The following is a 15,253-nucleotide window of genomic DNA, read 5'->3' as shown; positions in this document are numbered from 1 at the left end:
AGTTTTGAGGGAAAGTGGAGACGGGCCAATGGGAGAAGGGGCCCCATTGCTCTCTGTTTGGGGATCTGGGTGATGTAGAATGAGGGCAAAAAAAAAAAAAGGAACAAATAAAACACAAAGGACCAGAACCAGAAACCAAAAGGAACAATGGCACGAACGTCCTCCATAAACGCGGTCCAGAAAATCTGACGGGCATTGTGTCTTGCAGGGGTTTCCCAGCCTGCTGTAAAGAACTAGATGGATCGTAATGTATGGCAGGTTTTTATGCAATTCTGCCAACCACATCTTTCACACAACTCTATTAGGGAGGGGGGAGAGGGTGGGACAGGTTATCACCTACAAACAGCTGGTGCACAATTCTCAAATACTGATTATATAACATTTCCAAAAAGTGATCACACTCTATACTCTTAATGAATTGTACGTGACTGAGTATTTAGAGTAGAATTGTGAAGTAGAAGGGAAAAAGATGCCTGCTTCCAAGTTTGATCCTAAATCAAAAATTGAAATGTGACGTGAATTTGTCATTATACTCCTAAATAAAACTTTCAAGAAGTCACTTAATTAGTGAACGCCTAAGGTGTGTTAGAGAACATTGGAGAATAAACAGCGTCATCTGATTCAATTTAATCAAATTAGAGTCTTTTTTTAAAAAAAAAAATTAGTTCAAAAATAACATTCACACTGCAAAAAGAGAACAGGTGATCCGAGTTAAGTGTTTATGATATTTAACTCAACCGTTTACTTGAAAACGGTTGCTTTTTCCAATTAAAAGCAGTAATGACCAACTCATTTATCTTGCCGTACAATGTCTACACAAAGTACTAAGTAAACATCATCACTGTACATGTTACAGTCCCAGAAAAAAACTTACAGACCACTCACATCGAATTTCGCCCAAAAGTGAATTGGAGACCTCGGATCTTTGGTTCACACGCACCTGTATCACGCGTCATCGCTGAAATTTTAAAAGCAGGCTCTCCAGCTGGGAAGAAGCGCACACACCTGCAAGTTGCACCCTGCCTCTTCCTGTGCTACAGTTGCTGGGCAAGTGAAGGAAGCTGAAACTTAGGTCAAAAATATACGTTGTCGATCGCACGGCATACAGAAAACTTCTACACCTGCATCCTTTATCGGTGCTAACGAGATGAAGGTTTTTGTTCTTCAGAAAAACACTAAAACAAAAAGCGCACAGGAGGAAATTCTCAACAGAACAAACAGAATCTAAGAGCTGAATTGAAGTAGATGGCCACATCTGGATTAACACTTTTTTTGTTTTACCCCCCGTGACCAACCCACTGTGTCCTAATCAACCTCGATCTGATCATTTTTAAAAATGGAAGCCGTCAATTTTTTTGTATTTTACTCATTTTTAAACCAACAGTGAATGTAAATATTTGTAAATTATCTGTAAGTTACAAATACCTATTTAATCCAAGCCACACAAACAGATTTGAACAACATGTGCCGAATTCTCCGAAGAAAGATGTTACACAAAGCATTTATTTGAAGCTGAAAGGTAATAATCTGTGCGCGCTAATAAAAGAATGACAACTGCTTTTCTTTACTATTTCGGATGGTTGAAGTTCCATTGGCATAATTTCAGAATAAAATATTCCTCCAAGCATTATGGTGGAGCATATACATGATAACATTTAAATGCCATTACAACGTCCAGAGGAACATTGTAATTAATTTCGCTCATGTTCAGGACGACAATCTTCTCATCTTTGAACAATGAGCATCTGGAAGTTCTGCACAGAACCGGCAGTCGGCGTGTTTTTGAAATATTCGGGACATACTGTATATTACACCGTTTTCTTTTAAACGCACAATGGAGCAGAAAGCACAAAAGCCAGAAAAGCAACCTCCACACTCTTGGGCAGCGTCACAATGTGCAGAGAAACAGAGAGAGCTCTATAGATGGAGCTTTCCTGTCCAAACAAGCCTTTTGATTCTACATGGGCCCAAACACAAAGCTGCTTTAAAAGTCCAGAACACACAGGGCCAGATGTGCGGATGGACACTCCGGAGTTCTGATTCAAGCTATCAGCAAGCTAGAAGAAAAAAGAAGAATGAAGAAGATTCATACAACAAATGTAGCAGTACAACATGCAGTCGAAAGATTTCATAGGTTACAAAAACAGAAGAATAAGTGGACCACATCTGGGTTTGTTTTGTGGATACTTTTTCACTTTTCCTTTTTTTATGCTGGCAGAAAATTATGCTTTTAAAGTGTTTTAATGTGTTTAGATCCTGTGTTACAATCACACAACATAAAACCCTCTATAACTTGGATTGCATTCCATGCCCACCTTCACTATTAAGCGTTTAGTACAATAGCAACTTATTAAAGTCCATAAAGCGCCTTTTCACTTGAAGAAGAATGAGAAAGATTCATACGACAAACGTATCAGTACAACATGCATCAAAATGGCCACTACTACTTCAAATACCTTCAAACTACCTAAATAATGCGCCACCAGCGCCACGTGATTGGTTGAAATGTGACACCCATTTTCAACCAAATCTTTCTCGATTTCTTTCAGTCGAGAAAGAAATGATGATCTGTTGCTACTGATACTATGTGAGAGGGGATTTTCTTAAGCAATAAAATAAAAAGAATACAATGTTGTGTAAAATAAATGCACCCTTCCCTAACAGAGTTGTGAATGTCATACCTTTAACCCAATACACCTGCATTATTTATATCGAAAGCAGCATGTATATTTAAAAAAAATGTTACAATAAAGAATTGCACTGACTTCACTAGTCAGTTCTTCTGTTGTACAATAACATCTAAGATGTGAAATGTAACTCAAATTAAAGAATTACCGAGAAGTTCCCCCGTCGAGTTTGTCTGGGACAGAAGTAATGAAAGACTTTGCTGTTATACCTTAGTAATTTTGACCACTTTCATTTATCAAAATTGAATGGTTTTTTTTTTTTTAAAAACCAAGCAAACTTGCAGGTCAACACCGTTAATTTTGTAAACTTAATTCCTTGCCATTTTGTAACTAAATTGTTATCAAGAATTAACTCTTCACACTTAAACCACAGAGACAACAGAGACAATGTTAGCTTGGTTTCAAAACGATTGTATTAAAATTAGATACTGCTGCTGCTACATAAAGTCCAGCAGTAAACAAGACAGAAGCCGGTTTTACATATATGTAAATATATTTCATTAATGGTGATTTTTTTTTTTAATGTTTTCTCATTGTTTGAATTTTTGCATCAGATTTCTATTTGTAAAAAGCTCGACCTTCAAGTCTTTTGCGCCGTCTAACAGTTTATCTTCCATGATTACTCTACATGTAGCTCCATTCATCTTTCCATGAACTCTGACCAGCTTCACTGTCACTGTAGAAGAAAAGCACCCCCCACAGCATCATGCTGCCGCCACCGTTTCTCTCAGTGTTGCTACTGGATTGTGTTTTCAGTAGTGTGTGGGGTGTTGGGGGGGGGGGGCGATATGAAAACCTGTCTGATTTTGCCTCAACAATTGGGTGTTACTTTGTGTTTGTATGTCCCTTGAATTCTCAAAAAGAAAACCTAACAAAAAAACCCCATTAAAACAAGATGACAAAATATTAAATCAATCAATCAAGAGGTATTGATACAGCACAGCAGTTTCATAAGCATAGATCGGGATCATTAAAATTATGCGTTTGTAAATTTAATTAGGCTATAAAAGACCTCTGCTGTCAAACAGAATGTAATTTCTTTTTGTAGCATAATGTCTAGTCTAAGGTAGAACTTGGCTGACACCTTGTGGATAGTTTTTGTCATAGTTTTCATCCTTGCATCGCTTTCAACCTCAAATCAGGAGGAGAGAAAAACTATCGATTTGGAGCAACATTGTAATATAGTCTGATGATAATATTACTGCCTCTTTAGATTTTAAAGTCCTGTCATTGAGACGCATTTATCAGGAAATGGCTACTCTTCTTCTGCTGTTTTCCCCCACCTAACCCCCGAAACCAAACAAAAAACAATCGACAAGTTCTACTGATCCATTTGTTTGGCTAGTTCAGCCTCCCACCCGTCGCTCAGACCACCCCCACCACATCCCACCCACATTACGTCATGTGGACCGGCGCGCTCCACTTGTCCGCGAGGGAGCTGATCATCAGCAGCGCCATCACCTCTCGTGCACCTGCACGCGCGCGCAGCCTCCTGCCTTCATCTGGTCCGGGTCTGCTTCGGCGACCGTAAATAAACCGGGCAAGGGAAAAAAAAAAAAAAAAAAAAAGGTTCGCACAACTAACTGCGAAAGGCTGAGGAGGAGGCGGGACTTCCGCCCCGGGAGCAGCGCAGAAGTAAACCGGTCCGGCTGTTTATCTCTTTGTGCAGCCGGAGAGGACCGAGGAAAGGCTGGATTCTGATAAGGTAAGCGCCGCTTGTTTATTATCATTATTAGAATTTGCAAATGTGTTTACTTTCTGTCCGACCTGCCGCCTTCCGATGCTATATTAACGCACTCTGGGCTTTGCTTGCATTTACCTGGCTATTGTTTTCAGTAACCAGCAGAGCTTCAGAGAGGTTAGCTCTGCTGCAGAAATGTATCAAAACTTTACAGTCTAAATCCCGCTTCATTAACTGTCTGTGCAGGGTAATTACATGGGATATATTTCCAAATGACACCATTTCTGCTGATGCGTTTATATGCCAACCTGCTGCTGCTTTAAGGTCAATCTGGGCATATGAATTTACATCAACAGCTATGTTTTTTTTTTTTTTTAGCAACAATTACACACAAGTTTGGTAAATAATTTGAAAAACATGTCAATTCCTAAAGTAAAATGCTTTTCTTTTCATTTTGAAGCAGTGGAATATAACAGATGAGGGCACAGCTCAGAATATTAAAATATTAACTTCAGGTGCATCAATTCAATGCCTTGCAAAAGCATCCGTAACTCTTCAACGTCCTTGCGTTTTTTTGTCACAATGCAACCACAAATTCTAATATTTTTGTTGGGCAGGGAGCATCTGTGAATGGTCAGTTTCATAGGTTCCCATCATTCTCATTTGGATTTTGGTCTGGACTTTGACTGAGCCGTTTTAAGACATTAATATGCCTTGACATGGGACATTCCGTCGTGACTCTGGCTGAATGTTTAGGGTCATTGTTCTGGTGGAAGGCCTCAACTTTTCCATTAGTAACAGTTCGATTTTGATCTCAGTTGAGCAAAGTGCGTGCAAAAAGTCCCCGGGCCGGGATTCGAACGCAGGAACTTCTCGCTGCAAAGCAGCAGTTCTAGGTAAAATCAAAATAAAATACATTGAGTTTTGTAGTTGCAATGTTACAGAGTTTGTGCTCTTTATATAAAGAACAGGCTTATTAAAAAGTGGTTATTACGCATTTCTATAGGGAGGGAAGTGAATTTCATTACATACATACTCAGTAGTTGTGAGCTATTTTTAGTGTCCCACTGTTTCCTGAAGCACATCTTGGGATATCTCTGTGGGTTGGAGGGAGATTGTTAATGAGCTTTGCAGTCAGCCTTTGTTTATGTGGAGATTAAAATACATAGATCTTCTACTGTTGGCTCCTTCTGAAATATAAACCGCCGGCGCATATCAAAAAGATTGGCATATAATCGAACGCTGTTGGTGCATCACTTCCTTTTTTAGCAGCTCTCAGAGAGCAGCTGCTGCTCTCATTGTTTCAACTGAGCCCATCCAGACCACATGTTTAAAATATTGCATATTTTTGCTGACTGCTATGTTGAGCAGACATGAATCTATCTGGCTATAATTATCATGATGTCAATAATTAACAATAATATCAGAGTTGCATCTTTTTCCTAAAAGTCTATGTCCCTCGTTTGTATAAGCACAGTATCACCCAACATTACAGGAATGCACCAGTTCCATCACAGAGCCAGCTATGCTACTATGCTAGTTGAGCAGAATGCATTTACTGCTTCGGTGTTAAAATGTCCACCATTTTCAAAGCATGTGTACATTTCAGATTCAAAGACATAATAAAATGGGTAGAGGTGTTTGTGGTGTTTTAAAGACGGCTAAAAATATCTCAGTGCTCTCCGACTGAATCATCCTTTGTGGATATTATGAGAAGAATGGCTTTCAAAGGAGATAATGTGTCAAAAAATAACTTTAAAAAGTACTGAACTTAAAATTTAGGGGCTAAAAAAAAAGAGATTTCAGTTTAAACATTCATGTCACTGACGTCTACATTTTTCAACTTAAATGCATGTATTTTTAAGAGTTAGGAGTGGGTGCTAAATTAATTGTATTTATTAACTGAATTATTGCTTTTTGAAGATTTGATTTTTGGAAAATTGGGAATTTTTCACCAATGCACTCCTTGGGCTTCCGTAGTTTGTAGTGATGTCAGCACGCCAAGGGCCGCCATCTTGTTTGATAAGAATGTTGTACAGCCTTTATTTATTTGGACGTTGATTTTAGGTCAATGCTACGACAAAATATAAGGGTCAGGCTAAGATTTTGTTCTTTTTTAATTACAAAAAGTCATAATATTACAAGACTACAGGCGTATTTTAAGAAAATGCAGCAATTTTATGAGAACTCAAACATTGTCTGTCATTTTAATAATCACGTTATAAGAAAACAGTCTATTTTTACCCATAATGTTTTTTAAGCTAATGAAATGGCATACTATACAGATCTGAACTTAGCTGACTGTTTGGGTGGATTTTCACTTTTATTGTAATTTTTAGGGGCGCACTGATTGCAGTTTCCTGGCCAATCACAGATTACCAATCTTTGAAAAGTCTGACCTGCCGATTCGGATTTTGTCCGATACTGATTTTGTCTGAAATGTCACTGAGTTCTTAACAGTGTTAATTGCTATTGTTAATTGCAAACATGCAGACATAACCTGATGGGCCGGGTCTGTCAGTCAAACCTCTCTTACAGCAGAGCAAAAGAGGACAGTGTTTGATTTTCAGACCTTTGCCGAGGTAGATAATATCAGCTTCACATGTAAACATTGGCCAATGACTGATTTCCCAAAAATTAAGAAAAACTGAGCCAATTTATTTATTGGTGCACCTCTAGTCATTTTACATGTTGTATGCATAATTCTTCCAGATAAATGTTTGCTTGAGCAGGTTTAGTGTTTGTGTTTTGCAGGTTGTGTCATTACAAGCCACACTATGCTGAGCTACTTGACATCAGGAGGCTGCAAACTTCCTTTCTACCTCTTCGCCGTGGTTCTCCCCTTGGTTTCTCCTCTAACCCTGAACCGCCATCAACATCAGGAGCACGGCGACAAGGAACGACCCAAACTACTCCTCGTGTCCTTCGATGGCTTCCGCTGGGATTACATCTACCGCGTCCCGACTCCCAACTTCCGCAGCATCATGGACGAGGGCGTGAAGGTCGAGTTTGTGGAGAACATTTACATCACCAAAACCTACCCGAACCACTACAGCATGGTGACGGGGTTGTACGCTGAGACGCACGGCGTCGTGGCCAACGAGATGTACGACCAGGCTCTGAACCTGTCCTTCTCCATGGAGACGGACAGCGTTTATGACTCAAGGTGGTGGGAGCAGGCCGTGCCTCTCTGGGTGACGGTTCAGAAGGACGGAGGGCGGAGCGGAGCGGCCATGTGGCCCGGATCTGACGTACTGATTCACGGTGTGTTCCCCACTCGGTACCTCCCGTACAACGCCTCAGTTTCCTTTGAAGCTAGGGTGCGGCGGATTATCGAGTGGTTCTCCGCGCCTGAGGGGGAAGCCGTGGATTTTGGAATTCTGTACTGGGAGGAGCCGGACGAGAGTGGCCACAACCTGGGACCTGAGAGCCCGCTCATGGACTCAATCATTGCCGGGATCGATGAGAAGCTCGGATTCCTCCTGGATGAGCTGAAGAAGGCCGGGCTGTATGAGAAAGTGAACCTTGTTGTGACCAGTGACCACGGGATGACCCAGCTTTCCCCCGAGAAAATCATAGAACTGGACCAGTATGTGGACAGAGATTTGTACACCTGGGTGGATAAGAGTCCAGTGGTGGGAATCCTCCCCAAAGAAGGTAATGATACATTAAATGGTGCATGAAATAATCATCTGGTGACTAGAGCTGGGCGTTTTTTTAGCCTTCTTCTGGTTAGAAAGTTCAAAATCTGTTCCTCTTCCAATCAGTGAAAGCATCATCATAAATAGCTACCTGGTCCCATGACCAATGTGTCAAACAACTTAACTGTAAAAACTCTGCCTGTTAGCATTACTAACAACATATAGCAACTTAAGATATACCTGGATGGGTGCATCACGATACAAGCGTTTCATATCAGTTGATATTGATAATTATTAGTTTTTTCTTTTAAATATCTGAAATACTGCCAAGCTGGTTGTGTGACCTTTCCTGCTTTATCAGTTTTCACTCCAGGTTGTTTTTTTTATTCCGACGCAGTTATGAGACAAAGTGGCGAAACCTTAAACTGCTGCTACTCCACAAGTTATTGCTAGGTGACCAAAGAGTGAGTGAACTTAGCTAGCCGTGAGAGGTTGAGCTGTTAAAAACTTCTCTCTGCCTACATCCCCCAGCATACTGTGTGGTTCTGGATTGTAGCTCAGTGAAATTATTGAACGTTCTATCAGATGCATTATTGACATTGATCACGTATCTCATCACAATATATATTATTGATTTATTGACCAACCCCAAGCTTTTTCAAATATTGTAATAACTGTTTTGTGATGGATCTGTGTGTTGTTTTCACTTGATTTGTTTAATTTATTATTTTGAAATGGCATGGACTACTTTTTGTCTGGAAATAAAGACGCCTACATCTCTTGAACCATTGCAATTTTCAGTGGTTAAGGACTCAAAGGTAGTCATTCTCAGCATCAGTGAGGTGTCTAAAGTGGAAGGAATCAGGCCTTTAAGAAGCTTTGGAAACAGAAAATGCATCATGCATGGCATGTAGAGACATGTTTCAGGTTCATTTAAATTGTGAGAGAGCAATACTTGCAGCAGATAACAGGAAGGTTGAATAATAATACAGCGACTTAGCTTAATTTGATCCTTTTGAGCTTTCAGTGTGAGAAATAGCTGTTAGTAATGCTAACTCTTCTAGTCGCTAACATAAGACTTAGAAGAATGTGTGCTACTTTTCTCCCAGTCTCACACCAGCTATATCACATTGTCTTTTCTCCCAGTATAAAACGCTCATGTCTTCATTAATGCTGGATTGTGCAATTAGTAACACTGTTACCTTGCAACACAAAGTTGCTGGGTTTGAATCCCGACCTTGGAGTGTTTCTTTATGTTCTTCCCGTGCATTCTTGGGGTTTCTTCAGGTAATTCCACAGTCGAAAAGCATGACCAGATGGATGTCTGCTCACAGTAGAAAGGCTACAAGAGTATGTTGAATATAAATCTTGTATCTTTTCTTGTTTTAAGGAGGAATCAGAATTGGCTAACTTAAATAGTGTCAGGTCAACGTTTAAAAACAAACAAACTAATGCTTGGAAATTGGACAAAAGCTGAGTGCTACATTTGTTTTCTAGGAAAAGGTTAACAGAATGACTCAGACCATGAGACAATAAAACCAATTAGTTTTTTATCAGCAGGAGTGCAAAGATGCTTATAGTTCCTGACCCATTTCCTTAGTGTCTATATCATATAAAATACTAGTTATGAGCATTAATGAAAAAGTCATAAACATATCTGCATATTTAATATTTTTTCACTGTACTGTCACAAATGCTAACGTGTCAGCATTCGTGGCATGCTGACACGTTAGATGTAATGCTGAGGGGTGGAGTGGTGGCTCACCTCCTAAGGTCAGCACTCAGCAGGTACTCGTACGCTCCGGTTGTGGGTTGCGTCAGAAATAAAACTCGACCCTTTGCCTGTGGTCTGCCTCGTAGGGAAGCTTGACGAGGTGTACGCAATGCTGGCGGACGCCAACCCCAACATGGTGGCGTATAGGAAGGACGACATTCCCGAACACTTCCATTATCAGCACAATGTCCGGATCATGCCCATCCTCCTGGAGGCCAAGGAGGGCTGGACCATCATGCAGAACAGGACCGGGCTCTTCATGCGTACGTCTGAAAATCCTGCCAGGTTATTCTGGTTATTCTGCAAATTATTTTTTTTCTTTCTTTCTTTTTTTTTTTAAATCTAGCTTTAAACAGCAGCCATTTGCCTTCTCTAATTATAGCTTCACAGGTGATGTATTTCTGTCCCCGATCCAGAATTTAGCACAAGTTATACCGAGTGTAATTAACGAAGAGGGGCCAGATTTGTTTTCTCATGGGACCGGAAAGAATAGGGCGGTGGGGGTTGGTGTTCTGTGAGTTTTATCGCTGTGCCTTCCAGCGCTTTTCCTAATTCAATAAAAAGATAAAAGCTCCTTTTGTTCAGATTAGAAATGTCAGAACATACGTCTCAGACACAGTACCACACTAGCTAATTACACTGCCTGTCTCCGCCATCGCTGAAAACCTGTTAATCAGTGAAATGTCCATGTGGAAGGTGCGCATAACAGGAGAACATGCTGTCTCTTTCTTTGGAGGATAAAACAACATCTGTACAGCCTAGCAGTGCTCTCAGTGTATCATGTATTAATGGACAGAGTATTAGCATTAAAATTAAAGTCATGGATAAGGAATTACTGCACCATTGTAGGCGTCGTTCTCATCAGCAGGGTCTTAAATTTAGCTCCATTACCGACTTAAAGTCTGCTTTATAGATTCGGCTGAGCTGTGTTAAAGGAGTAGTTCAGAATTATTGAAGCAAGATTTTAGTAAAAGGTCATAAAAAGTAAATATGTTATATAATTTAGTATAAATTAAGATTACTTTGTTCCAGAAACTAAAGGTTCACAAACCAAACTAAAACTAAAAAAAGTGGATTTTTCTGCAGTCAGTCATCTGATCTCCACCAGAACAGAGAATAACAAAAAGTTTCCAAATTGGTACCATAAACAGGGCTTGTTTTTTTTTTTTTTTTTTTTACAATGGGTTCAAGATTTCAGTCTCTGTTTTTAAAAGCCTTAAAAAATAATAATGTGTTATTTTTGGACATTTTCACTTGTCCACTTATGTTAAACCCCTAAAAACTTATAAAAATAAATGCTTCACCTAATTTGGAACATAGATAACTTTTACACATTAATAGTTCTGCCTAACTTGGAATCTATTGTTACCTGATGGGTCTTAACATATGGGAAAAAAAGGAAATATGTAGATGAACAGAAGTAACTTATCATAACTTTCACACCTACTTGTTGTCCTTTTCCTCCTCAGTGGGAAACCATGGCTACAACAACACCTTACGCGACATGCAGCCGGTGTTTGTGGCCCGGGGTCCGGCCTTTCGCCAGAACTATATCAAGGCCTCCATGCGATCTGTTGACCTTTACCCTCTCATGTGCCACATCCTGGCCATCCGGCCTCTGCCAAACAACGGCTCGCTCCTAAACGTCAGGGACCTGCTGTCTTCGGAGCCGACTACGTCAGCGCCCGCTTCGGCCCACTCCACCCCTCCTCCTAAGGCCAGCAGGTACTCGTACGCCCCGGTTGTGGGTTCATTCATCGGCGTGGTGATGGTCCTCGGATTCCTAGTGGTCTACGTCATATTGGTGACGCTAAAACAGCGGCCTGTGCTCAAACACAGAAGTTGGGAGATGTCGCAGCCCTTATTGCAAGAGGACTTGCACCTGTAGCTGAGGAAGTTTGAAAGGATTGGAGATGGAAAAGAAGAGGGGCGGTCGCTCCCCGAGGTTCCCTGCTCGGCCCAGAAGCGTTCTCTAAATCAGTGTTTCCCAACCCTGGTCCTCAAGACACACTGCCCTGCATGTTTTAGGTATTTCCTTGCTTCAGTCCAGCTGATTTCAATTGATGACTGATTAACAGGTGTTTTTTGAACTGCAATCAGTTTAATCAGGCACATTAAAGCAGGGAAATCTCTAAAACATGTAGGAGAGTGTGCCTTCAGGACCAGGGTTGGGAAACACTGCTCTAAATGTCAACAGATGTGGTTGTGCAAGCGAAACATTTATAGGGTTTGCTTCTGGTGCAGGTTTAATCGAAAAAATAAAAAAAATAATAATGTAACCATGCTTTGATGTGAATTTAACTTGAGATCATGTAACAACTTCAATGTCACTTTCTGCATAGAGATTTAGGACTAAGAGTGGATTTTTTATCTGTGGTTCTGAGAAGTTGGAACTTTTGGTGGCAAAAACTATGACTTGGGATAATGCAGAGGCATCAGTATGCTCAGATTGATAATCTACCAAAGGCGTTTTATAGTTGATAGTCAAAGTCAATTTATGTTTGCTTGGACATCTATCCTTGTAGAAAAAAAATATTTTTCTGTGACAAGAATAAGGATTTAGGTTATTCAAAAACAAACATTTGACTAAATCAAAGAAAAATTAGCAAAAGTAAAAATACCTGCTTTTGCATTTTCGAGGTCTTTGCTCACACTTATTGGCATACACTTATTGGCAACGTGTGAAATTTTGCCAATTTCACACGTTGGTAAAAACGTGTGAAATTTTTTTAAAAGTAATTTTGTATTACAGTGGCATTTATTCTCTCAGAATACCTTCAAAAAAATCTGAAATTTATAAAACATTTTTTTTAGTTGGACAAAATTTCAATGACAAAAAAACAGACAAAAAACATTCCCTTCAATGATGTTAGATGAGTGCTGATCTTTGTAAGTCATTAAATGTCCCAAATTTGCTCATGTCTACAGTCAGAGCACACAAGTCTGCATGGAAAATCTTTAATTTTTTTGTCCTACCAGAAGATTTATAAACTCTACTGGAGCTGTGTGCTTTGGTTAGATTTGATTTGACTTGTACTGAACTTTTAATATTAAAATCTGTACTCTTGACTGGTCATTAGGTCAAATTACATTCAAATTTTAAGTTGTACTTTAGTGAGATTGTGCTATCTTAATGCTTTTACACACATTTACCAGGAGTGCCATTGAAGGTGAAAAGTCCTGTAAAGGCTAGTAGTATATATAAGGAGAATAAATGTCATCCAACATGAACATGATCTATGATCCACATTATACCTATATGCATAAGTAGATACATTGGCAAATATGGAAAGCCTTTGGTTGTTAGGATCTAAACAAATTACGCTATTTTAAAAAAAAAAAGACTTCTTTCTTAGCTCCTATTCTAGATTAAATTGTTTGGGGTCTGCATGAGAGTCCACTGTTTGGAACCAGCTTTTATGATCCTATGTCCAACATGGAGCAAAGAGCTAGTCATGACAAGAGATGCTGAAAGCAACAGGTGTGGAAATCAGATAACTGGGTATGCCTTCAGACAATCTGCCTTTTAAGCATTCATAGTTTTTACACTGAAAAAGTCCACCAATGAAGTGTGTGGAGAATTTCTGCCATCTCTCGTCTACTTTCCTACTAGCAGAAAGAGGTGGAAACATGTCGGAGATTAAAATAGCTGTTCAACATGCTAATTTTGAGCTATTCTTAGGCGGCAGGCAGTTTTGATTTGACATTTTCAAATCTATGCAAATCAGATTTGTATGTCACGAACTAAAGGAGGACCAAAGTCTACTTAGAATTTTCCACCACTTGTTCTGCTTGTGGTTTGAGCACCGGAGAAGATGTTACTTTATACTGGAAATGCTGTGATTCTGCTAAAGTATTTTAAAAAAAAAACTGCTGTAGCTTCAGGAGACTGGTCATGGTCACTGTTCATTTTGAATGTTACCTGGAAAATTCACTCAGTGCGTCAAGCTACTTCATGTGTAGGGCATTCTCGTCACACTACCTTGCTCTTTCATAGTCAGCTACCATTTGCCTTTAAACTAAACAGAGTACACCTCTCTCGAGGGTTCATTTTGTCTTCTGGTCTGTTATGCCCTCTTCACACCAGATCAAGGCGGCCCTAGTCTCCTGGATTCCTATCGCAGTTGGAAGTTTACAACAAATTTACCTTTGGAAAACCTAATTTTAGAGTGACATGTCTCTACTATGTTCTTATATGATGGAGTACATCCGCTTTCACTACTGGGTTTTTGACCATCCTATCAAAAATGCTATCACTAATGACAGAGGTATCTCTACTTTTACAAAGTTTTGCATTTAAACTGCAGCCCGAGTAATTTTCCAACCTTCTTGCAAATTGCCCATATGCGCAATTTGGAGGTGTGCGCGCCTTATCTGACAGTATCGGATCCGCTCATGAAGGCATTCACAGCAGAAGGTCTTACATGGCCCACACAGTCCGGTGTGAAGGGGGCTTTAATTGTTGACTGTCTCGGGAGGGCATTCTTTTTCTTTCATAGATGACTGTGTATTTCGCTACTTGTCGTAATTTAGTGTTGTAACCATGGCCATATTGTCGGTGAAATGTGAAGTGCAATTGCAAGCTGTCTGTACTGTGTCTTAGGAATTCTAGGGTTTATTGTCAATTTGGTTGAGAAGAATTTTTCGGAATGACTCGCAAGACATGATCCCCTGATTTGCACTACAGGTTTGAAACAAGTTGTTGGATGCTTCTTAGGACATGTAGCCTCTAATTTGCACTTCTAGTTCATAGTAGCCATTTCAAATAACATAAATAAAAACTAAAATTTTTTTATTTTAGATCTCTTGCTTGAGATCTTTTTAATTTGCATAGTTACAGAAAAGATTAGAAGACTTGAATCCAAATCAGTTGTGTGTATATTTTTGCTGCACCTTATAGATATATATAAACAAAAAGATTGGTTTAATTTTCTCCGTTTGCTTTTTGAATGGCTTAACCGTGCCCAAAAACAACAGACATCACTGTGATATAAATATAGATATACTTTTTACAAAATTTAAATTCATAAATTAAAAGCATTTATATGGAAACTACCTACTTTCTCATCCTTTCAATGTTTTAATAAACAAAAGTATTGTCTAATAACTTTCCCAGACCCACTGATATGGAAGTGAAGTATTATATTTCAAAATTATTCAAGATCAGCAGTATTATATTTCAAAATTATTAATTTGTACTTGCTGGGGGAAAAAAAGAGTTTATTATTATCACCTTGGATTTGGATACAGTGAATATTTAATATGAGTGACAGATTCTATCTTTGCCATGTTGATGCAGTTAAGAGTCTTCTGAAAATAAAATGGCTCATAAAAACTTGAACCTTTGTCTGCATGTTTTGTTTTGCTTTTTGGTGGTCTTCAGGTTTATCTGTGAGTCCACATTGTTTATTGTGATACGATATACAGTAGGTTCCAATCCCCTTCAAAATATTTTAACTCGATAACTACT

At 39.3% G+C, this 15,253-nt stretch overlaps 1 protein-coding gene across 2 annotated transcripts; it reads left to right on the top strand.

Annotated features, from left to right (window-relative positions):
• The first annotated feature begins 4,107 nt into the window (after window positions 1-4,107).
• Window positions 4,108-11,833, top strand: enpp5 (ectonucleotide pyrophosphatase/phosphodiesterase 5 (putative)). Of its 2 annotated transcripts, none has more exons than XM_023347328.1 (4): window positions 4,108-4,392; window positions 7,123-8,025; window positions 9,870-10,068; window positions 11,253-11,453. In XM_023347328.1, exons 2-4 carry the CDS (start codon window positions 7,146-7,148, stop codon window positions 11,359-11,361), a joined length of 1,188 nt encoding a protein of 395 aa, XP_023203096.1. In that variant the 5' UTR covers window positions 4,108-4,392; window positions 7,123-7,145; the 3' UTR covers window positions 11,362-11,453. The 2 variants fall into 2 exon arrangements, with proteins under 2 accessions (XP_023203096.1, XP_005798351.3); XM_005798294.3 differs by having other exon boundaries at window positions 4,109-4,392; window positions 9,870-10,046; window positions 11,253-11,833.
• The last annotated feature ends 3,420 nt before the right edge of the window (window positions 11,834-15,253 follow it).

Source organism: Xiphophorus maculatus, chromosome 15 (assembly GCF_002775205.1).
Source record: "Xiphophorus maculatus strain JP 163 A chromosome 15, X_maculatus-5.0-male, whole genome shotgun sequence".
NCBI lineage: Eukaryota > Metazoa > Chordata > Actinopteri > Cyprinodontiformes > Poeciliidae > Xiphophorus > Xiphophorus maculatus.
This window is presented reverse-complemented; position numbering and strand designations above follow the sequence as displayed.

Bases quoted from the DNA above. Each gene is read 5' to 3' on its own strand.
- enpp5 (XM_005798294.3), top strand. From the start codon at position 7,146: ATGCTGAGCTACTTGACATCAGGAGGCTGCAAACTTCCTTTCTACCTC. The intron at 8,026-9,869 runs GTAATGATACAT...TCTGCCTCGTAG, and splicing joins GGGAATCCTCCCCAAAGAAG to GGAAGCTTGACGAGGTGTAC. The intron at 10,047-11,252 runs GTACGTCTGAAA...TTTCCTCCTCAG, and splicing joins CAGGACCGGGCTCTTCATGC to TGGGAAACCATGGCTACAAC.